The sequence below is a fragment of the Calypte anna genome, chromosome 6 (genome assembly GCF_003957555.1).
Source record: "Calypte anna isolate BGI_N300 chromosome 6, bCalAnn1_v1.p, whole genome shotgun sequence".
Taxonomy (NCBI): domain Eukaryota; kingdom Metazoa; phylum Chordata; class Aves; order Apodiformes; family Trochilidae; genus Calypte; species Calypte anna.
Window position 1 is genome coordinate 32,363,679 of NC_044252.1, and position 24,428 is coordinate 32,388,106.

General features: G+C 49.4%; 1 protein-coding gene across 1 annotated transcript in view; it reads right to left on the minus strand.

Annotated features, from left to right (window-relative positions):
• The window catches only part of FAM53B (family with sequence similarity 53 member B), a 38,730-nt gene that overhangs the window by 5,267 nt on the left and 9,035 nt on the right, over positions 1-24,428 (minus strand). The window contains 5 exon segments of the mRNA XM_030453583.1: positions 5,681-6,064; positions 6,066-6,272; positions 6,274-6,408; positions 12,504-12,555; positions 15,198-15,382. Of these exon segments, the coding sequence (XP_030309443.1) occupies positions 5,681-6,064; positions 6,066-6,272; positions 6,274-6,405 (723 nt within the window). The 5' untranslated portion in view covers positions 6,406-6,408; positions 12,504-12,555; positions 15,198-15,382.

Consider the following 24,428-nt stretch of genomic DNA (forward strand, 5'->3'; position numbering starts at 1 on the left):
CCAAGCCACACAGTGACCTTTGCAGGCTCTCCTTCGTGTTTATTTAAAAAGCACTGGGGCTTGGAAGCTGGAATCTGTCTCAGAAGTTACATCAACAGCAAACTATTTCCTGGGATACGTCTGGAATTTAAAACCTCCAGGTTTTTTGGCCTGTCACTCCCTTTTGGCAGTATTTGCCAGCGGGTCGAGTGGGTGCTGACGCCAGCTGAGATCTCTACCACCCCTCCTACCCTCACCAGAGAGCCTGAAAGCTGCCAAAATTTGAACAGAAAATCTTCTTAGGTGAAAATGCAGAGAATTTTACCCCTTGAGGAAAGAGCTGGGTGGCTGGAGAGGTGAGGCCACTTCTCCCCTCCTTTGCTTTGAACCTTCTCCCCACTCAGCACCAAGGCCAGCCTGAAACATTTCCAAGCTGGTGGGCTGCTCACTTCAGCTTTGGGACTGGATAAGTTCCTTCAGGCACAGATCCTCATAGAAACTGCCATTATTCCTTAGTTTGGAAAGGGAAAACCAGGCAGGGCACAGCCCTGGCTACCACACATCAGGAAAGCCCCATTACACACCCCACTCCTTTGGATCTCCAGCCAAGGTTGAAGCTGATTTGGGTAAGAAGAGAAGAACCACCCAGCCACGTTTTGGGATGCAGATGAGTGGAGCAGATGTGCTGCTGGGAGGAGAGTGAAGTCACCCCATGGATGTCACCATCTGTCCATGGCAGCCACCAAGCAATGTGACTGCTCCCTTTGTACCCCAGCACCCTTCCTGTCCCAGCAGCTTTCACACACAGAGTCTTTTCTGTAGCTCTTCCTGATCAAACCCCCCCAGTGCTCCATCATCACCACCTTCTGAGCTGCTGGCCACAGCCCTCAGTACACTCTGCTCCATCCTTCCAGCCTTCTCCAGGGGCTGGAGAGCTCTTTGTGGTGAATTCATGACTCCAGAAAGCTCTCCATAACCCCAGGGAGATGCAAGGGAGTTGTTGGATTTTAATTTGTCCCATAGCAACTTCTCCCTGTCCCACATCCTACATGCCAGGCTGCATAGTAAGGACCTTCGTGGAGGAGAAGCAGTGTGCCAGGTGTCTGGGATCCCCAAGCACCCATGGGTACCTTGCAGGGAAGCAAATGGATGTCAGAGAAAACTCAGAAGGAGAATCCCAAGATCCCAGACTGGTTTGGGTGGGAAGGGACCTTGAAGATCACCTAATTCCAACCCCCCTGCCATGAGCAGGGACACTTCTCACCAGTCCAGGTTGCTCCAAGCCCCATCCACCATCAGGAGAAGCAGCAGAGAGCTGGGTGCTGAGCACCCCGGGGTCAGTCTCCAGTTCCCAGAGACTCAGAGCACAACCTGTGCCTCACTTTCCCCATCTGTAAAGCAAATATTTTGAGGGCTAGTGGAAATCCCAGCCTGGCCACTGGCTTTCCTATCAGCAGTACAGGATTTGTTATGAGCTCTTCAAACTGCAAATGCTTCAGAGGAGCACAAAGAATTCAAAACCTCGTGGAGCCATCAGCAATGGGACACAGGTACCACCCCCAAGTCCTTTCCAGTGCATGGATCCTACCAGGGCACTTCCAACTGATAAGAACCCCTATCTTCTACCACATCTGACAATTAGCAGCAGCAGAGCTATGAATTACAGGCCACAAGGTTGTTTGTGCCTGGTTTTCCATGGGAAGTTGTCTTTCCAAACCCTACCAGATGGTCCTCAATATCCATCCAGGGCTACCCCTGCTTGGGGTTAGTGCTGCAGGGCCCATGGCTGGGCTTCAATAAATAAATGTGTAAATATATTTTTAAATATATCAGTATAAACTATTTCCTTTTTAAAAAACCTGCCAGAAGGAGAGCTGTGTTTGAAAATGTGCTAACACAAATTAAAATCTCTCAGTAACAACTATATCAAAATTTTACCAGGCAGGAAACAGAATGGATGAGAGATAGGGAGGGCTCCTCCTGCCAGTGCTGCAGAAGATCTCAAGTTCTCACTGGGGGTGGCTGTCACCATCCTGACAGCTGTGTCATGTCCCCCAGAACCTGGCTGAAGGGAAGCAGTCTACTCAGCCAGCACACAGATGCCACCATCAGGGTTGGCCCATGGCTCAGCTCCCCATAAATGACACAGCCAAGTCACCCAACCCAGAGTTGAGGTTGCCATGGGGGGTTTCAGCACCCAGCACCCCAAATCCTGTGGGAAATGCTGACCTGGAAAAGTCAGAAACAGGTGTGGAGGTGGGAGATGGCAGGTCCCCAGGTCACCACACAGCAAGGTGGCCTTTGGAGAAGAACCCCACCAGACCATGGCTGAGGAAAAGCAAACAGCTGTCTCTCTACCACACAGCATCTCTGCCAGGCTCAAGGTTTTGGAAAAAATCAATTTTTCTCACCTAATATGCCCAGACACCTTCCCCTGGTGTCCTGCAGAGGATGAAACCACCCCTTCCCACCTAAACAAGCCCAACTAGGAGGACAGCAAAGGTCCAAGCCACCTCTTATCCCCCTTCCAACACTGTTCATCCCCCAATTACTTTAAGCCCAAGCACATCAGAAAAAGCTCTGTAAGCAACATCCCAACTCATGGAAAAATCTGATCCTGACCATATCAGATCACAGCCTGCAGGTATGACCATGGTGTCTGGAGCTGCAGGACCCTGAGGACTGGAAGGAAGGAAGGAAGGAAGGAAGGAAGGAAGGAAGGAAGGAAGGAAGGAAGGAAGGAAGGAAACAAGGAAGGAAGGAAACAAGGAAGGAAGGAAACAAGGAAGGAAGGAAGGAGATGCTGCCATGAGCTTGGTTCACATAATGGGATTTGGGAGGGTGAATCTTGTCCTCCTTGGGCTTGGGCTTCAAGTGGGAAGAGGGAAAAAACCCAAACAACTGAAGCTGGAAAGCAACTTCAAAAAGAAGATGGTTGAAGTCATGCCCCTCATTTCAAAGGGCATGAGGGGGGCTGGAGATGCCAGGCAGCTCCCCAGTACCCAAACCCTCCTTGCTTAGGGTGAAGGACAGGAACCACCCTTCTGCACCTCACCTGCCCCAGGACAGGGGTTGATAATTAAATGGCATCATTGCCACCCACTTGCTCAAGGATGACCCTCTGGGCTCCTGCCCAGTTGGGAGGCCACGAGGCACAAGGAGGAGCATGGGTGCATTTAGAAAAGAGCAGGAGGATTTTCACAGCCCTGTGGCTTTTCAAATTTGTTGCTATTTTGAGGATAACCACGTCCTCCATGGTTTGGTTTCTGCCCAAAGCTGAAGCCTCTCTGCTTTGGTGCAGTTGGAGTAAAGAGGAAGGGGACTGACCCAGGCCCACCTCCCCTCCCTGCAATTCCCACAGCTCAGAGAAAAGAGACAAAAATGGGATTTTGCAGAACTAAAGGCAGTGTTTTCTCAAGTAGTTTCTCTCCCAGAACTTTAACATTTAGGACTCTTAATTAGCCCAGTTATGTGGCCATGTAATTGCTTCCAGGAGCGGGTCCCTCCCCTGGCCTAAATATCCCTCCTGGTATGAAGAAAACATTTCTTTCAGGTCAAATTATTTTTATTTTGACTATGGTACCAAGTTTCTGGCCTATAAACACAAGTGGTTACCAGCAGGAGAGAAAAATTAACCAATCCACTGCCAGAGCTGGGTGCTGAGCACCCCAGGGTCAGTCTCCAGTTCCCAGAGACTCAGAATACAACCTGTGCCTCACTTTCCCTATCTGTAAAGCAAATATTTTGAGGGCTAGTGGAAATCCCAGCCTGGCCACTGGCTTTCCTTTGCTTTGAATCCCAAAGACCATTGCACAGGAGCCATTTTTACCCCAGACTCCAGGGCAGGTGCAGCCATGCCAACACCTCAGCTGTGTTCCAGCTCTGAACTCACCCAACTTCCCTGTCTCATCCCTGGAGAGGCATTAAAAGCAGCCTGGGGCAATACCCAAAATTTCAGAGTTTTCTGAAAGACACTTATCCCCCATTTCCTACTGCCCACCAGGAATTAGTTGATTTCCACAGCATTCCCATCCCAGGGGGGTGTTGCTGACTGTGCCCCACACCCTGAGAGCTCGCCCCACCAAAGGCAAGAATGCTCACCCTGACTTGCAGAATCCTGCTCATCCCTCTGTGCCAGTCCTCCCACGTGGAGAGCAGCCTGCCAGGGCTGATTTATAGAATGGAATAACTTCCAAAAAAAAAAAACCCAAAAAATGGCCCTTACACATCTCCAGGATTTGCTTTTTTCCCATTCTGCTGCTCCAAACCCATCCCTGCCTCAGGAATCCACACGCTGCCATGGGCACCTGGACCTGGCTGGGTTTCCTCCCTGGAAAGCAGTGATGCTCTCCATGGGATGTGCCTTGGGATGGGAAGTGGTTGTTGATGGTGCTCCCTGATGATGGTGGTGGTGGTTGGTTGTTGGGCAGTGGTCCCAGCCACCCAGTATGGACTGGTGGGCAAGGAAGGGATGGTGCCAGCAGCACCCAGAGAGATGCTGCACCCAGGAAACCATTTCCCTGTTCCTGCAGTGTTCCTGCCTCACAGCGTGGAGCTTTGGGACCCTTCCCTTATGGCATCTTGCACAGGAGGAACCACCCCAACAACTCTTTTTATCTAACCTCATGCTTGAGGGTCTCCAAGTAACACAGGGTGCTCAGGTGTCAGGACTGTGAATGTCCTGCATGGCAGCTCGAGGAGGGAGGGTTGGCTGTGTTTGCCACTGAAAATGAAAGGTGTTAACACCTCCAGAGGGGAAAAATGACAAAGGCCAAGGGCAAGTAAAGCCCACAGCAGGGTGAATATGGCTCCTGAGGGCTGCTGCCTTCACCTCCTCATGGCAGGCCCAGGGCTCCCCTCTTCTGAACCCAAACCCATGGGGTTTAATGTAGCCCAGCTGAAATGTGCCAAGGGGAAACAACAACAAAAGTCAGTGCAGAACAGGAATGTGGGAATTTATTAAACCCATCTGGAAGGGGTTTGCCACTCAGACAGAAAGATGTGTGCCCTGGCAGGAGGACTCCAGAACCCCAGAATGCTTTGGGTGGGGAGGGATCCTAAAGCTCATCCAGTCCTGCAGGGTCAGTGTTGGGAACCCTAAAATCCCTCTGTCAGCCATGTTGCAGGCAGACAACCTCAGCCACAACTCCAGGAATTCAGTCATTGTCCTAAGATGTTGCCAGTGCCATCCATAAGAAAAGGAGAGGAAAACCAGAATCGCAGAATAGTTTGGGTTGGAAGGGACCTTAAAGTTCATCTAGTTTCTATCCCATAGGGACACCTCCCACCAGCTCCATCCAACCTGGGCTGAGACACTGCCAGGGATGGGGCAGCCACAGCTTCTCTGGGAAACCTGGGGCTCAGCACCCTCACACCAAAGAATTTCTTCCTAATATCCCATACCAATATCTCCTCTCTTTCAGCTTAAAGCCATTCCCCCTCACCCCATCCCTCCATGCCCTTGTCCCAAGCCCCTCCCCAGCTTTCCTGGAGCCCCTTCAGGCACTGGAAGGTGCTCTAAGGTCTCCCCATTGCAGCCTTCTCTTCTCCAGGCTGAACAACCCCACATCCCTCATCCTTTCCCCAGACCAGAGCTGCTCCAACACCCACCTGACGGATTTTCCGTCACAGAACCACCTCACCGCCCCTCACCTCACGTCACCTCCCCTCACCTCAGCGGGACAGCTCCGCCGCCTCATACCTGGGTCATCTTGGCGAGGTCCAGCGAGGGCCGCTGCTCCTGAACCACCTCCTCAGGCCTCCTCCTCTTCACCCCAACTTTTTTATCGTTGAGGACACAGGGTTGGGAGCGGCTCCGGGACAGCCCCCCAGCTCTCCGTCCCAGCTCTGGGGTGGAAGCCGGGGTGCTGCAGGCTGAGGGAGGGCCATACTCCGAGGAGGAGGAGAAGCGGTCGTGCGAGCAGGAGAGGGATCTCTGCATGTCCGCCCGCTCTCCCCCGCCGCCCTTCCCTTTCCCGGGCTGGCATCCCGGCCGGCTGAGGAGGGCAGGATGGTCACTGGAAAAAAGGTTGGATCGGGCGGGGAGGCTGAAGCTGGAGCTCCTCTGCATGGGGGCGAAGCCATTGGGAGTAACGCTGGACGCTGCCCCCGCTGTAGCACCGCCGCTTCTCCCACCGGCGTTCCAAACCCGGGAGCCCAAGGGCCTCCAGGGAGGTCCCGCAGGCCGACCATCTCGTCAGAAAAAGGAGAGGAACGCACTGGGCGTTTGCTTGGGGGGCGGTGGGGTGGCCATGGGGGTCGCTGAGGCTGAGGTCTTTGATCAGGTTGGTGACCCGAGCAGGTGGGTGGCCGCGTCCCTTGGCCACGAGAGCCCTCCTCGCCCTTGTCCGACTAACAGTCCCATGATGCCGCCCGCTGCTCCAGCTGGAGAGGGCATTTCTGCCTGAGGTCTCTCCATCTGTTCATTTTCTGATGTGGAAAGAGAGAGAGAAATAAAGAGGAAGAAGAGACAAAGACAGAAGATGGGGAGAGAGGGGGAGGAGGGAGGGAGGGAGGGAGGGGAGGGAGGGAGGGAGGGAGGGAGGGAGGGAGGAAGGAAGAAGGAAGGGAAGGGAAGGAGGAAGGAAGGAAGGAAGGAAGGAAGGAAGGAGGAAGGAAGGAAGGAAGGAAGAAGGAAGGGAAGGAAGGAAGGAGGAAGGAAGGGAAGGAAGGAAGGAAGGAAGGAAGGAAGGAAGGAAGGAAGGAAGGAAGGAAGGAGGAGGAAGGAAAGGAAGAAGGAAGGAAGGAAGGAAGGAAGAGGAAGGAAGGAAGGAAGGGAAGGAAGGAAGGGAAGGAAGGAAGGAAGGAAGGAAGGAAGGAAGGAAGGAAGGAAGGAAGGAAGGAAGGAAGACATGCACACAAGCATTAATTAATTCTGTGCTTCGCTTTCCACGTTCATAAACAAAAAGAGGAGCATACAGGGCAGCTCCCAGTACAAATTAATTAACTCTTGGAATATGGGGGTTTTTTTGAACTGCCAGCAGAACGATTGCTGCAGGGTGGATGGAGAGAGAGAGACAAAATGAGAATGGCAGCAGGAGCAGAGCAGTTCCAAGAAGATAAGAACATGCCTTGGAACACCCAGAGTGCCACAGGTAAGCATTATAAAACACAGCCACTGCCTCTGTGCTAAATCATGGCTCAGGTGCTCGTGGTTTGTCCTGGGTTTCACAGCTGTCTGAAAGGTTCACAACAACTGGAAATGAAGAGCAGAAAGCTGGGGTGAGAGGGATGAAACACCAGATAGGAGCTCAGAGAGAGCAGATGGGAGGGTTCTGGCAGAAAGGGAAGGGCACCCAGGCACTGAGGAGCCTGTAATAGCAAGGAAACACCAACCAGGTCATCAAAGGGAAACAAAAGCCATCCCAACACCCCTTGGGCTATCCTCTCAGCCATCCCAAACATTAAAAAATTAAGCAATAAAACTGTCCCTCAACAAATGCTCTGAACATCTTTCCCAAACCGACCCAAAGATCCTAATGAAACCTTAATAAGGTGCACATCATAGGCTCTAGGATGGCTGATGCTGGAACAGATCCATGATAAACCCCTGGTAGCTCTTTGCAGGATGCTCTGCCCAGGTCCCTGTTGTAAGGTTCATTGCCCATCTCCCCTCCATTCCCCAGATCCAGGGCCACCTGGGTGTCATGGCATCTCTTGGGATGCCTTGGAATTCCCAGTTGTACCTAGCACAGCATTTCTGTAACAAACATAATGCTGAAGCATTTCTTTGGAGGAGGACACAACTCTTTGGAGGAACAACTCAATTTATGGGTTCACACTTTTTAAAAAAGATAAAAATCAGGAATCCCACTGGTGACTACAGAATTGCTGTTGGTGTTCAAGAGGAAAATCATGGTAGGACAACAGTGCTGCTGCAGTGGAAAAAAGCCATCACCCAACAGACCTCTGGTGACTGTTTTTGCTGTCAGCTGCTGCAAGCAGAGGCAAAACCCTGCAGGCTAACCACGGCGGGGAAGTTTCATATGATCATATCTAAATCATGCAATATTTTTTAGGGGGTTTTCCACTCAGACAACTGGAGGATGACCTAAAAGCCATACCCAACCCACAGCTGTTAGCACCAGCCTGAGAGGGAAGATGCAACAGTGCAGAACACTTCTGACCAAGGCTTGGTTTCATGTCCAGAGGTGAGATTTGGGGTCCCTTCCACCAGTTTTCCCATTTCTCCCCACATCCAGCTGCTGCTGTGACAGCTCCAGCTGCCAGCAGCCTGGCTCTGCCCTCAAGAACCACACAGCATTTGAACTGTCGCCGTCCTCATTTTACTAAACACAATGGAAAGTGAGAAATCTGCACTAAACAACTACATCTCAGCTCAGATCTTTATTATTTTCCCCTCCTTATTACGCTGCCAGCAGCGAGGTTTCTTGGGTCAGGTCAGCAGGCAAAAGAAACAGAAATAGAAGCTGATTTTTTTTCATGGCAAGCTGCCAGAATCCTCCAGCCGGAGATGTCACGTTGTACAAAAGGTCCTGGTGAGGAGGATATGGGACACCTTCCTCTTTCACCCCCTGCTTCAGCACAAACAGCTATAAATCTTCCAAACCTTGCAGAGAAAATGGTAATTGCACCATTATTCTCAGCTGGGGGTGATCTGCTCTTCCCCTTGTACTCCTCTCTATTTGGCAGGGCAGGGAGGAGACCCTGGCACAACATCTCCCCCTCCACCTTGTCCTAAACTACAGGATAACCCAAAAAAATTGTTTTTTCCACTTCAAACAAACAGAAAACTTCCCCCAGCTGAAAAGGGGGTGTAATTAAAGGACCCTGGGAAGCTTTACTGAGGGAAAGCAGCTGGTTGTGTTCTGTTTTTTAAGGCTATGATTCCCATCCTGAGCACGCTGACAATGGTAATTGCAGCAGAACCATTAATGCTGCTGCAGTTAAGTGTGTATTAATTTTCCTACATTACAAACCTCAGCCTGGTTTACCCTGAGGCAGTAATTTGTTCCAGGAGAAAACCCACCATGAGAACCTCTTGGTTCCCAACTGAGGAGGTTGGCTGGAAGAGCTTCCTTTGCTTATTGGAAAAAGTGATAGAAGAACATTTCCAGCCAGAGCAGGATGGAAGTGTGGCACGAGAAGCTCTTCCCTGGGTGAAACAGGTCCTTCTTGGCCAGTAGTTGTCCTTGGATGGAACAGCATCTTCCTTTTGGATTTTCACTCAAAACTGCAAAACACTTTGAGTCACTCGGTGAGCACTTCCAGCAGATTTCTTTCGAGACATTTTGATCCACAAATCTGCCTTTCCAAGGGTGAGGCAGCACCAAGTGAATTTCCTGGCATCTCTTTGGTTGTCAAATAGCTTCCCAGCTCCTAGGACACTGAGGGTTGTTATCAGCAGCCTGGGGAGGATCAGTTTCTCATCCTGCCCTCTCTGGCAGGGGCAGCAGGAGCTTGAGCCTTCCTGCAAGCCACACGTGAAGCAGTGAGAAATTCAGGTTCCAGCTGTGAGCTCACAGGCAGCCCTGCCTCAGGGGGACCCAAAACCCAAACTATTCCTGCTTCCTGAAGCAAAACCTTCACTTTTTTAGTGAAACATCCACCTTAACAACACCCATCTTTTCTCTGTGCAACCTCAGTGGTTCAGGGCACTCACGGGCTGAAGTCACATCCCAAAATCAAGGAGATGGATGTTCCCCTCCAAACATCCCTGAGAGCTCTTACACAGCCCCATGGAGATCCACCACAGGCAGGTTTCCAAATGATGAGCTCCAGGTTTTGAGTGAGTAGTGCATGGATACACCAGGAGCTTGCAGCTTTGGGAAGGCTGAAGGCTTTGAAAACGACTGATGTGCTCCTCTGGTGACACAAGAGTAAATTTTAACAACCACGTTCATAACCACAGAGAAGGGTGTAAAACCAAAACGCTGACACAACTTTAACTACAGCGACACAAATGTGCTGCTATAATAATTTTACAGTTCCTTTTTATACATAATGCATGATCCTTCTGCTCAAGTTTCCTCTACGTTCTTCTCCCGTGAAATAATTTACATTAATACATAATTTATTATGGCAACTTGTAATGCAATTATGGGTTTCAATCAGTTTTTCTTCTCCTTTCTGGCAGATAAATTCTGTTTGGATCCTAACCCAAACATTTCCCTTCACACGGGTGCACATCCAATTCCTTTTTTTCCTACATTATTCAAGTCAAATTTTGGTCTCCTGCTCCCTGTGCACAGGGGAAGAAGCAGCCTGCATTTTCCACTGCCCCTTGTTTATGTTCTAGAGAGGATTTCTAAATGTGGAACAAATTTAATGGTCACAATTAACTGACAGCAGTGCCATTGAGCCTTCCCACTGCAGAAATAAGATTAAAATACAATGCATGGATCTTGTGCTTTGATGGGAAATGAAAACAACATGCAAAAAATCACCAGGCCTGGACTCTGGTCCTGAAAGCAGAGCAATGGCACAACCTCAACAAAACCCTGTCTGCAGTTGGCCCCAAAGGTAATTTCTTGCTTATACAGAAAACAGGAGGCTGTAGCTGTCAGCATCTTAAAAATACTGTAGATTTCCTTCTGCTGTCCACCCCAAGACAGAAAAATTTCAAGATAGTAGGTGAAAAATAATACCCCACCTTCCTAATAGGTTGCATTCATTCTCTAGCACAGTCATTGGTATTTTCACTGGGGGGAGAAAAGGGGAAAAAAAGGTAGAAAAACCTCTATGCAACAATCACACAATTACTGGGTGTTTCAGGGGCCCATCAAAATAAAATTGTTGAGTTTACAGTTTTAGGCATTTCATCTTGAATCTTCTAAGCCAGACCCCAACTTCTTCCTTCTCCTTCCTGGAGATAAATGCTCCTGATCCAACCTCCATGGGATGCTCCAGGGTTTGGGTGATGGTCTCTCTGGCAGCCTGGCCAAGGCTGGGCTTCCTTCTGCCCTGCTGTCCCATGGCCACCAGGACCAGCCATGAGCTGGCAACAGGGCAGATCCTTTACTAAGACCCTCAGCAACTTCAGGCTAAAAAACCCCAGAAAATTCAGCCAACTTCCCTCCATCCCCTTCATCATTGTCCATGGAACCAAGAGTATCAACCTCTACCAGCCCAAACATCACTGTGGTTATTCATCTCAGAGCTTTCCACCAACAGGGACTTGGCCCTTTGACCTAAAATATTCCCCCATTACAATGATGGGACTGATTTAAAGAGCTAAGTAAGTTTTGACACTGGAATGGTCTGTGATGTCTCCCTTGTTTGGAGATGTTAAGAGGAATGCTCAGGAAAGACATCAAAAATTAAAGCAAAGCCAACTTGCATGCTGGAGAGCTTGGCTCCTCTTGACTGGCCATGATAAAGACCATAACGTGGCAAACTGTGGTCAAGGAGGTGACATCCAGTCCCCTGAGACAGAGGATAATTTGGCAGCCAAGGAAGAGCAGCACAGTTCTAGGAAGACACAGAAGGCTTTGTGAAAGCTCTTGACAACAAACTGCTTCTCAATTAGGCAGAGACTCTTCATATCTGCCAAAGAGCCTGCCAGTGCCTCAGCACAAGACAAAACCATCTCATTGGGTTTCTTTGTTCCCCACTCCTGTTTGTCAGGCAGGAGAAAGGGAATGGGGCTGCCTCTACCCCTTCTTGACTTTGAAGCTGGTGACTTTCATCTGAAAAAATCCCAGTGCTTTCCATCTTCCCCCAGCCCCCCAACGACTGGAGTTATCAGGGAGCTTGGGAAATGTCTCCTGTCAATGCATGTGCTCAGCTCCCATTAACACTAATGAGCACTGTGTCCATGAAGAAAAGGGGCAGCCTCTTTGTCTGCAAAGGATTGGCTTTCAGAGCAAGTAGTTTGGCTCAAACCTGACCTACAATTTTAATTGGGTTTTGAGACTTTGCCTGGTGACTGCCTCCCCCCTACAGAACACAATTTAACAGCACATCCTCCAGCACTACCAGGTTTTCAGATCATCAGCTGAGGCACCAATCCCCCACGAGTTTTGGTGTCTGTTCAGCACAAAATCTGACAGCAAGCTCTGACATAAAAGGTATTAAACACCCTATACCATGGGTATTGTCCAAGGCAAAAATTAAGACATTTTCCCTATTCTTTGAGGTCTCTCCAAACACTTTGTGCCAAGTGGTAGAACTTTGTAGTGATCATCCTGATATTTATTCCTTGCATCTTGCAAGCAGTCAAGAGCTATAATCATGGGGTTGGATACCCAACAGCAGCCTCAGACCCAAAATGCTTAGAAGTTCAGCTGTGTAAGTTGCTCTAAAAATAAGCAAATAAATCAAAGGGAAGGGGAAAAGAGATAAGGAATTCACTCAGCAATGGCAAGAGGGCAGGACAACCACCTTTGGGAACGAGGACAGCATGGGAGTGGTGGCCACCACTGTGGTCCCCACTGAGATGCCCACCCCAGGGTCTGCAGGGGAGCATTTTTTGGAGAGATCCAGCCAGTCAGGACATCTTCCCACCCATAAGGGAAGAAGGAGCAGAGGTGGAGTAAATAGGGAGAGAGGTTTCTGTTACTTACCCATGACGCCACAGGAGAAGAGGGTAGGTCCTTGACTCATCTTTGGAGTGTGCTGCAAACAACCAGAAAAACTACTCACTTCTCACAGACTTGACTGGGGGAACCAGAAACCACTCTGCACAAAAGCAGCAGCAATATCTGAACCCCATCCAAGGCCATTAAGGCCTCCTGCTCAGGTACAAAGGAGCTATTTTAGGTTTTTTTAAACATATAATGTGTTTCTAAGGCCAAGTGTTCTCATCCCAACACTTCTGGGGAGTCTGCGTTCAGACTGTGCTGATTTGCACTGAAAACAGGGGAGAGACATCATTATATGTGTTAAAAAAAATACTGGATGTTTTTTTACACTCTCTTTTCCCAAGAATTTTCTTTTTGACAGCATGAGACATCATCAGACTTCTAAAAATGGGCATGGACAGCTTTATATGCAATAAATCAATGTGTCATCCGCAGCTACACACCATTTCAGCTATGTCTGCAAAAACACACTTCCATACTAATGGCTTTTTTATTGTCCCCTAAAATATCCATATTCAGCTCCTGAAGTGTCTTTCCTGGCAACACCATCCCATCTGACATCATCTTTACATCATCTGAAGGAAGCACCAGCACGACCTCCCTGTTCGGCTGCGCTGTGTTTCACCTGGCATTAAGCTACCACGCTGACATCTTCTCTCCTGATCCGTGTTTTCCACGTTGCCTGCTCATCCAAGAGCAGTAAAAATAACATCCTGAAGGCTGGCACCTGCCTGTCCAGAGCAATCCAACAACAGGATCCCACCTCACACACAGAATATGGTAAATATTGAAGATAAAGGGATGCAGAGGCAGAAACCAACGATGGGGAGAAGGTAAGGGCTGGTCACCTTCTTTTGTGTCAGTTTTCTAGGTGGAACCAAGCTGTTTCTACCTGTCAAACCCCACCTTATGAAACAGCAGGTAGAATTAATCAGGAGACAGTGAGGACAGGCAGCTGTCTCCCAAGAGTGGCCAAAGTGGAGCAAGAAAGTGGGACAAGGCCCAGGGACAGCAGCAGTTGTGCCAGTGCCCATCTGTGTGCCAACCCTAGAGACCAGCCACTGCCTGCAAAAGCAGAGAGGGCAAGGGACATCTCTAGGTGACACAGGTCTCAAAAGGAGTGTAATTACCATTTTGTAAGTTTTGTCTTAAGACCTAACTGGGAATGGAACCAATTGGTAGTTGGTAGGTGCTCCTGTCCTGCTCCTCAGACATTTATTCCCTTTAGGATTTGCTTTTTGCCTTTTTCCCATGAAGTCAACAGAAAAACTCTTGCTTTCTTTGGTGGATCACTCTTCTTGTGAACATCTGCCCCAGTTTAACAGCCCAGGGACAACCCAGCAATTCAAGTTGTGCAAGAGCAGGACTATCATTGCACTACTGGCACAGCCCCAGAGCTGCTGGAGGCACTCAGCAAACACACAGGGACAAAGTTTCTCACTGCAGCTCCATCAGGCAGCCCAGGTGCCCATCCCTTTCCCTGGCAGTAGAAGAAACTACTTCTCCTCTGCTTCTCCACACCAAGTTCCCCTCCACCTGTCCCAGGCACAGCCAGTGTTGGATGCTCAGGTTTCCTCCTTGCCACCCCAGCAGCAGCCATGGGAGATGCTCCTTCTCAGCAGGAGCCAACAGCAGAGCAAAGATATTTTTCTAATATGTCAATATTCTTCCTTCCCAAATTTCATCCTTTTAAGGCAGGATTTAATGCTGCCTCTGGCTTGCCCTCCTTCTCCTCCACCATACACTGCCAGGGCAGCCTGCCTTTGCCCCAGCACTCTCTGCTATCTGCCCAGGAAACCCAGCTGGACAGTTGGTCATCCTGAGCAAACTTTGGCATTTTTATTTCTTTTATGCCCCAAATGCCCATTTATGGCTAATCCTGCCAGATGCTTCCTGCCCTGTTCCTGCATGCCCTTATCTGAGGCTCTCAGCACACCCTGGGAGGAACAGCCTTGCAGTCTCATTTCTTCTCAGACCATGAGCACCTCTCCAGGAGGACAGAGGAGCAGAGAGCCATGACCAGCCTTGCTCCAGGCTTCTCAGACAGCTCTCCATCCCCTCACACCTCCTCCTCCAGCTCCCTCACTTGCTCCAACACTGCCCCCATAAAAAAAGCCTCCCCTCCTTTCCCTTTACCATCAGTACACTCAGTCTCACTCATCTCTTTTAGCATCATTTGGGCTGTTTAATGCCCCTGATTTTTATTTTTTAATATTTTTATCACTGCCTCCTTGTTCTGCCTGGGGGGATGTGCACCTCTCCAGGTTGCTAGCAAGAGAGTTCAGCCCCACAGCACTGCCCTTCCCCATCTCCCACCTAATCCCTGCTCCCCACTTGCTCATCCTCCTATTAATGATGAGCATCTGTTCCCTCTTGGTGAAGCAACTTCTCATCTCTGTTAATCACAGCAATGATTTTATTTTTCTCTCTTCTTTATTCCATTGCACACCTACTGAAATTCACATATGCAAAAGCCACAGCACTCCAATCATTTACTAATTGCCCTCTTCTTGGATATGACTGCAGCTTGATAGAAACCAGTGCTATAAACCATTTAAGATGCAGCCCCACAACACAAAAAAACCCAAAAAAAACAAAACCAAAAGAACCAACCAAAACTTATTATAAAGTTTGCACCAGCAAAAGAGTTTTGAAGGAAGGTTTCACAAAGCTCACCAGCTCAGTCCTGCATGTTACAGAGTCAGCACCTTTGTTTTGCCCAGTTTTGGTTAAGATCATCACCATGGTAATGCAGTCCTCCCTCCGTGTCCATCAGGGTCCATGCAAAGGGCACTGGCAGCCAGGGTCTGCTGAAGCTCCTCTCTCACTCCATGTTCCTCCAGGAAAGGCTCAGCAGCAACCTCCAAGCACAGAAAAAATCCCTGTTAGGCAGAAAGAGGAAGAGCTTTAAGGGATTTGCCTGGAGATGGTGGGATGAGGGTGGGCGTGCTGGCCAAGGGGTGAGTGCTGCTGGAGAAAAAAAAAACAAAACACCTCGATGGAAAGGTACTCGAGGGGAGTATTTATTTTAGACTCTTAAATCTGTTCCTCTGCAGCCCATCAGAGCAGAGGTGTTGTGTGGGATGGGCTGTTGGAAGCACGTAAGGTACACAAGGCAATCCAGAGGGACAGAAGTGTTTCAGGCAGATAATAAATAAATAAATAGCTACAGACATACCTACATAAATAAGTCATTTTTCCCTCTGAATTCTCCCTTTGAAAAAGAGAACTCCCATCCCCTATATATCTGAGAATCCCGGAATCGTTCTGGTTGGAAAAGACCTCCAGGATCATCGAGTCCAACCATCCACCCAACTCCACCAAGGCCAGTGCCAAACCACATCCCTAAGCACCAACACTTGGTGAGAAGGGCTCATAAAGCCCCAGGATTGATCCTACAGAACCCTCTGCCCCTACACCACGGGGCAGCAGATGTCCTGAAGAAAAAGCCCCCTCAGCATCACTCAGGCTGTGAAATACCCTGGATGCCCCAATCCCACCCCAGCTGCTCCCCGATTCTCAACCCATGAAGAACCTTTTGGGGTGAAAAGCAAGGCAATGAGCTGCTTGCAAGGAAGGAGATGGCTCCCTACCCTGAAATCCCAAGAGCCATGCAATGTCTTTTGATTTTAACAAGCTAAAAGCTGCAAAATGAGGAGCACACATTAAAAATCAAGCTGATGGCCAGGCTCATGTAGCACCACTGAGACCTGACCATGAGTTGACCACCCAGCTCTGCCTCACCTCCTCTCATCCTCTCCCAGTAACCTCACTCCCATGTAAAGCAGACAGATTGCAATTCAAATCTGATTACAGAAATCAGTTGTTTCCCCAAATCCCTCCTCTAATCCTGTTTTGCTATTTTGTTGCCTTGCAGTTAATTCAAACAAACAAAACCACCATTTGCATCACCCCAAGAGCTTAAAAACCACTGATCTGGTAACAGGCAGACAAACCCCAACTGCAATACTTAAGCACAACATCTGAGAATATGACACTAAGCATTAAACCTCATTAGGAACTGATACAGCTTCTTCTCTTCCCAGATCCTAAATCATCTTTCCCATGTTTGCTTGGATTAGAGCTTGTGATGGGGTTGTGAGGAGCTCATCTGAAGGCCAGCTGGCTGGCAAAGAAAAATCACCTTCTATTATTTTGTGAGGACAAAGTTCACCCAGAGTGCAAAGCCAGGATTGGGAATCAATACATTTTTCCAAAGATTTACTGTTCCCAAGGACACAGGGTACAATCTCTACTTTCTTATGGGACACTGGTGGGCTTACAATCTGCAATTTAGTGGCTCCTTCATCACAAACCTCTGGGAAACCCAACAGAAGCAACGGAGATGATCAAATAGAAAAGCAAAGCATTTCAGATGTCATTCAGATGACATCTTTGTACCCTGGGCAGCCTGGGTTTGTGCAAGGAGAGGGAAGATGAGGTGGTTGAAGGACCAGCTGGCTCCCACAGCAACTTCTCCTTATAACCATGGACCTGCAAACCCCCCAGTGCTGCTGGAGAGAGCTCAGACCCCTCTGTTAGAGCACAGGGATCCCCAAAGTTATGCTCAGGAGGCTCCTCGAGCCCTGTGCTAAGGCCCTGGAAGCAAACAAAGTGTTGCAGCTTGCATCCTGCTTACACCAGGAGTGTGACTCCAACCCCAGAAAGTTTGGATTTTTCTCTGCCACAGCCTCAGCTGTGCCTGATCCCAACCCAGGGACAGGGATGAGTGCCATGGGGTTGGCCTCACTGCCTCTGGGAGGACACTTGGGGTGGGCAGCAAAGATCAAAGGAGGGTTCAGAGCAGCAGCAAGCTGCTAAGCATGGCTCCTGGTTACCAGGGTTAGGATTTCTTCACAAAGAATTCTCTTTCCCTAAGGTAATGATTAATGGGGCTGCAGCAGGCTCCTACACACACCCAGGAGTGTGGCAGCCAGCAGGCAGGAGCAGCAGCAAGTAGAGGCAGAGCCTCCCTGCCCGAGCTGGACAGACTCACATCCCCTCCCCTCTCCCTGCTCCACTGCATCTCCTGCAATTAACACAGCCCTAATGATAACGAGACACCCCCCAGCCATGCTGCAAGCTGGCATCACCCCACGTTGGGCCCCAGGCATGCCTTTTGGGTCTAGGCTCTGGGAAGGATCACTCAGGCTGGTTTTGAGTCCATCCCCTCCCACCCCGAGAAACTGCAATAAAAAGGAGACATTTTCCAGTGGAAAGTGATCTTTGGCTCCTCATCCTGCTCCTGACGCATGGTGTGACCCAGCATAGTCCTGCCCTGTCCTGTCCTGTCCTGTCCTCCTGGTGCAAGCAAGCTCTGTGAGCCACAAATCCTTCTGCAGACCAGACATGTTCTCCCCGTTGACCCTGAGGAGGAAACTACTGGGTATTTATAGACTGGAGGCTTTCACAGACACACATGCTAATAAAAAGATGCTCTTCAGGGACCATTCATTATTTTAAGACGTGGATTTCCTCCTTTGCAAGCAGCTAAAGGCACCACCTCCATCCCTCCATCAAGGCTAAGCTTAGACTTGGGCCATGGCCAGTGGGATGGACACAGTCTCCTGAGTTGTACAGAGCATCCATGAGCAGCATGAACACAGGGAAATCCCCAAATTTTAGCAAATCATGCTTTTTCTGTGGGTATTGCTTCAAAATACAGCAGAAGCCTCAGGGACCTTTGCAGCTGTAGAGGTGGAGAGAGGTTTCTGTTAAGAGCTGTTCTCTGGACAACATCACAGCGTTGGGCTTGGGAAAAAAACCACACTGCAAAAAGAATAAGTCAGGTGATCCTTTCTTAACCTGCTTGAAAGGTAACACTAGGAATAAAGATGCTCCTCAGAAGCTACCAGCAAGGAGCAGAGCCCTGGAGCTGCTCCCTGTGGGCAAACAGTTCTAATCCCAGCAGTTCTCTTCATAAGGGCAGCTGAGGACCAGCATCACCCAGATTCCACCTTGCTGTGGGACCATCACCCTCTGGACAGGGAAAATTCTCATCCAGCTCCAAGTGAGCCAACTTCAGACACATCCTCTGACACAAAACCTACTTCCAGGCAGAAAGGGAGGCAGGAGCCAGAGCTGTGCTTTGCATCCTGACATATCTCAGAGACAGCACGGAGGGGTCACTCATGGAATATAAATCATCTGCCCCTGCTGAACTTTTAAACTCTGCTGCCCAAAGCCTTCAGAGAAAAGGCAACAACCTGTGTAGGACTAAGGCACCCTTCTGGCTGCCCAAGAAGTTTCCTTAAATCCCTGCAAGAAGAAAAGGAAAGCATTCCTGACATTTACTTTCTGAAGGAAACCAAGAGCAGGGGATTTCCAGCCACTTCCAAGTCCCTCCCAGATTCTGTGAAAGTGGCAGCAGGACAAAGCCCTGAGCCCAGGCTCCATCCTCAGCATAGCTGCAGATTTGGCTCCATCACCACCACCAGCATGGTCCAAAGTGATGTGGTGCAGCCAAGAGCACTCCTTGGGCTCCATGGAAAACATTCCCACCATCACCACACTGAAAACTTAAGCCATGCAGCTCTGGAGAGCCAACTCTGGTGCCACAACAAGGCACGAGGTGCTTTGGGAAGCAATGCTGGAGCAAGCCAAGTCTCCCAGCTCAGAGCATCTTCTGCCCCCAGGTTTATCCCAGGAGGGTAACGCCGGTTTAGAAGTTGCAAATGCTACCAAACCCACCAACTTTGCCTCCTTCAAGTGGAAAACAACAGGCTGAGCAAAGAACCATCAGCACCACGGGGTTTATTTAACATGTTTGATGAACCAAGTCTGATCCCTCAGGCCAAACTCTGAGCATGTTTCTAAGGCTTAACCACCCTCACACCAATTCACCAGAAATTCCCCTCTTGCTAGGAAGATTCCCACTTCTCCCTGCAGACAAACTGCTGGGGTCCTGGACACACCACAGCCAGTGCCCTCAAGACACTAGAGGTGACTTGGGAGGAATTTGGGGAAGTAGCTAAAACTTGGTTCCTGCAATCAAAAACTGTGGTGTTTCTGGCATTCTACAGAGCATCAAGTTGCAATTTTTATCCAAACTAAAAATCAAACATACCCCCTCCCCATCTAAGGAGAGATTTGGGGCTTCATGGACTCATGGCACAGCCTGTTTCCCCATCACTGCTTTAGAGAACACTCAGAGGTGCATCTTCAATTTGTTGATTTATTGCAATATAAATTTGGAAGAAATCCTTGAAGCCTATAATTTGTGCCTAACCCATTTCCTCACATGGGAAATAATCTGCTTTCTGCAGGAGGGCTGAGAGGTGGCTCAGCCCTGGGCAGCTCTTCCCTGTCACCAGTGAGGATTGATTTTAATTATGGGGTTAAAACCTCCACTAAATGTCAAAGATGCCATTCACTGCCTGAGAAGAAGTCTTGACCCTCTGAAAATGCCCCATGGACTTGTCCTGAGTAAACAGGATCACAAATCAGCACACATGGCTTCAAAGGACAAAATTTCCACGGATGCAGCTACGTCAGGATCATCCCCTGGGACTCAGGGGAAAGGAAAGAGCTGCCCCAGGCAACCCAACCCATGGAGCAGAAAGGCTCCAGTACTGCCCTGTCCTGCCCAGAGCCTGCAGTCACCTCCTCCTGTTCCATGGGCTCAGCTCTTGAGGGGCCAGCACAGTCCTGCCAAGAAGCCAAAAAAGAGGAAAAGAGCTCTGCTGCAGGAGACAGCACACCCTGCATGGTGCTCCCCTCCAGCCCAACAAGGACTCGTGCTCACCACATTCTCCAGGTACTCAGAAAGTAACAGTCAAAACTAAAAAAGAAACAAATCTCTTCTTCTGCCTGCTTCTTTCAGCTAGAGTAGTCTTTTCCAGGCCTAACAAGATCAGGGAATCCCAGACTGGTTTGGGTTGGAAGGGACCTTAAAGATCATCTGGTTCCATCCCCCTGCCATGGTCAGGGACACCTCCCACAGCCCAGGGTGCTCCAAGCCCCATCCCAGCTGGGCTGAGACACTGCCAGGGATGGGGCAGCCACAGCTTCTCTGGGAAACCTGGCACAGGGGCTCAGCACCCTCATAGATAGGAATTTCTTCCCAATATCTCATCTAAATCTCCCCTCTTCCAGTTCAAATCCATTTCCTCTCGTCCCATCCCTCCATTCCCTTGTCCCAAGTCCCTCCCCAGCTTTCCTGGAGCCCTTTCAGGCACTGGAAGGTGCTCTAAGGTCTCCCTGGAACCTTTTTTTCTGCAGGCTGAACAACCCCAAACTCTCTCAGCCTGGCTCCAGCCCTCTGAGCATCTTCATGGGCTCTTCTGGACTCACTCCAACAGCTCCACATCTCTCTTGTGTCAGGCAGCTCCAGAACTAGACACAGGACTCCAGGACACAGACAAACCTTCAGCATTCATTGGTAAGTAGAAGATTTGCCTACACTTAAGGTGTCAAACAGATGGTAGAGGAAAGGGGGAGCAGGAAGAGGTTGTGTTTAAGATGAGCATTGCTCTGTAGGGTCTGCACAGCTTTGGGAACCACATCACCTCATTGCTTTACAACCAAGAGCTTCATGCAGGAGCAGAACATGCTCTAACCCATGTGCTGCAGAGCTGAGCCAACCTCTGCAGCCACCCTGACAAAACCCATGGCCAGAAGGAACCCGAGGTTCACCACACCAGTGCCCACCTCAAGGGGCCACGTGAGGAACAGAAAATCCAAAGTGCAGCCACCACATGCAAGCTGAGGTTTCCAGAGGTCTGAGGTCACCCCTTGCTACCAGGAAAAAACAGATCTACAGGGTCCACAACCCTAAATTAATTATTAAGCAAATAAAAAGCTATTATTTCACTCCAAATCCTGGCTCCAAGGGCCTCAACCTGAAGCCCTGCAAGGCAGAGGGTGCCCAGCACCCTGAGCTCCAAACCACACATTCAGAACACCCCCAGCTTCCCAAAAGAGCCTGAAGTCCAAGCTCCCACAGAGCCCTGAACCTTTGGATTGGACCTCTGCTGAGTGCAAGCTCTCACAAAAAAAAGGAAATCAGAGCAATTAAGGAAGATTACACACCATCTAGTTGAGTAAAACACATCAGGTTTATTGCCCCCGTGCTCTTAGGGAACAGGAGTGGCAGGGCAGAGACTCCCAGACACAGGACCAGAGGAAAAGAATGGAAAAGTCAGGGTAAGGGCAGAGGTGTTTTGTCTCAACATCTTAGCTCGAAGGAAATGGTGGTGGCAGTGAGTTTGCCTTTTCCTCCCTGGCAACTGAAAAGGAAAAAAAGAGAACAAAATTAGTCATGGGAAAACAGCACCCAGCAAGTGAGAGGCACGGGCAAGGAGACTGCAGGTCTCCAGCAGAGAGGTGCCAAGGAGAGGTGCAAAGGGATGTGCTCACTCTCCAAAAAACTCATGCATGGTGGCTGAAGAGAAGAACGTGCACATTTGGAGCATTAATAAGGGTTCCTTCCTCTCTTCTGATTGCCCATTCCAGCTATACAGACATGTTTGGGAAGGACCAGCATCAGAGCTTCACAGGGATGGCTCCTGGTCTGTGAGCCACTCCAGTTTGAGAGCACGTCCCCAGAACATTGCTCTGCCATGGAGCAACACCAGGGCCAGCTTAGCCCAGACCCACCAGGGGCCCCAGGCCCAAAACTCATGCATGGTGGCTAAAGAGAAGAACGTGCACATTTGGAGCATTAATATGGGTTTCTTCCTCTCTCCTGATTGCCCATTCCAGCTACGCAGACATGTCTGGGGAGGACCAGCATCAGACCTTCCCAGGGATGACTCCAGTTTGAGGGCACATCCCCAGAACATTGCTCTGCCATGGAGCAACACCAGGGCCAGCTTAGTCCAGACCCACCAAGGGCCCCAGGAGCCCAGCATCCTCTTTCTCCCCCCAGCAGGACTGGTCCAGGGGTTCCCACAGGAACCCATCCCACCACACTGGCTCAAGGACAGACACTCCCAACACCTCTGCTCAGCATCCCAGGGGAGGTGCAGATGTACCCTACAGGATGCTCCTTGTCCCAGCAAGTGTAGAAATGGCATGTTCTGTTTGAGCAAGCCTGTGATACACTCATTAGGGGACTGCTTCTAATTTTGAGCAATATTTCCAAGAAATATTGGACATGTTGGACCAAGGGTTGTCTCTGGAGAAGAGCAGCTGAAGCAGCAGCATCCTGCTGGTTCAACAAACCATCTCACCTTTCCTCTGCTTTTTTTTTCTTTTTTTTTTTTTTCTTTTTCTTCCCCAATTGTGAGATTTATTACAAGAATTTGCAACGGTCTGTGAGACACTGTGAGTGTTGGCCACACTCCCAAAAGCAGAGGAATTGCTGAATGGAGAATTGCTTTGGCTGCTTAATCTCAACAACTAGGGATGCTGAACAAACCATCAGAGTCCAGGTTTACTTTTAATTACTGCTCAGAGCATGCTGCTCTAGTAAACAGACACAAAACCCAATTCTTGTCTCTTCCTAATATTCTTTTCCCCATACACAACCTGAAACAGATGGCTGAGACAGAGACAGCAAACACAGCCCCACCATGGCATTTTCAGACTCACTTCTCAAGCATAAAAAATCACAAATAATTTATAAAATATCTACCTCCAATACAACATCCCCCTACAAGCAGCCATACAGTAATGCTCTGAGGATCAGAGGGGGCTTCTTGGCCAACATGAGCTTTCTTGCTTGCTCCACAGCTCTTGGGGTCTCTGCAAGAAGAAGTTTTGGAGCAAGGGGAGCTCAGTACCCCAATGCTGTGATGCTTTCTGCTCATCAGTGACCACCAAAAAAACACCACACAGACCAAGTAGAAGCAAGATCTGGGACATCTCTCAGTGTAATTGAGGAAAAGTTGCCAAGCACCAGCAGAACACCATCACTGTTCTCTGAACAGAGCTGGGTGCTGCATGCAAGTCACATTTATCCCCTTTTTGAGGCTAAGCTGAAGAAGCAGTAGAGGCTGATGCTTTCTGAAGAAATAGCTGGATTTAAAGCAGGGAAATACCAGATATATGCAGCAATTCCCCACCTCATCACACATCATCTCCTGCCACTTCACCTTTATGGATAAGTAATCTAAGGCTGCAGAACATCACATGAACCCCAGCAGATCGAGTGCTTAGGACCTTCCAAAATGGAAATTATCCTCTCAAAATAGGAAGACAACATTTTAAGAGTTTCAAATGCTTTCAGTGCCCAGTCTCTGAGCCCACACATGGCATGACACGTGCCCACCATCACCTGCAAACCCCACGAGCCCCCTGTTTGCATCACACCAAGAAACTTCTGCTCTTGGGCAATCCCTCGGGGTTTCATTCCTCAGCTGAGACAAACATTTCAAAGAGCTTCTGGCCTCCCGAAAGACAAACCTAGAGCCTTTATTAATTCTCTTAGCAACCAAAAAACACATTTCCCTGTTGTTTGGCCAGTCGTTGCCATCAACATTGCACTGGCAAAAGGAAGGTACAGGAGGGTGCATCCCCGGAGATAAGGAAGGACTCCTCCAGAGCTGGAAAACCTTTTGCCCACGCTGCCACCTCAGATCCCTGGCATGCCAGAAATAAAATCCCCAAGCCCTGCATCTCACATAAATCTCTTTAAGGAACGAGGAGCCAAACATCTGTGAGTTGTCTGAATTAGTGTGAATTTGGCTGCAAGCTCGGGTCGCCCCGCAGCCTGCAGATTTCTTGTTTTCCTCAGGTTCATTAAATACACAACAATCTGCCACCAGAAGATGGTCCCTACGGGCACCTGCTGCCAAGAAGCTGGTTTGGGTAGCCCTGGAGATGGGGGAATGTGTGGGGAGCAGAGGGGTCTCCTCCTAATTCAGCAGAGCAAGGAGTGGACAGGCTGCAGCCACCCTGCTTCCACCACTTTCAGCACAGCAAGGATATTTCCAACCCATCCAAACTGATGTGGCCAAAGCTGGA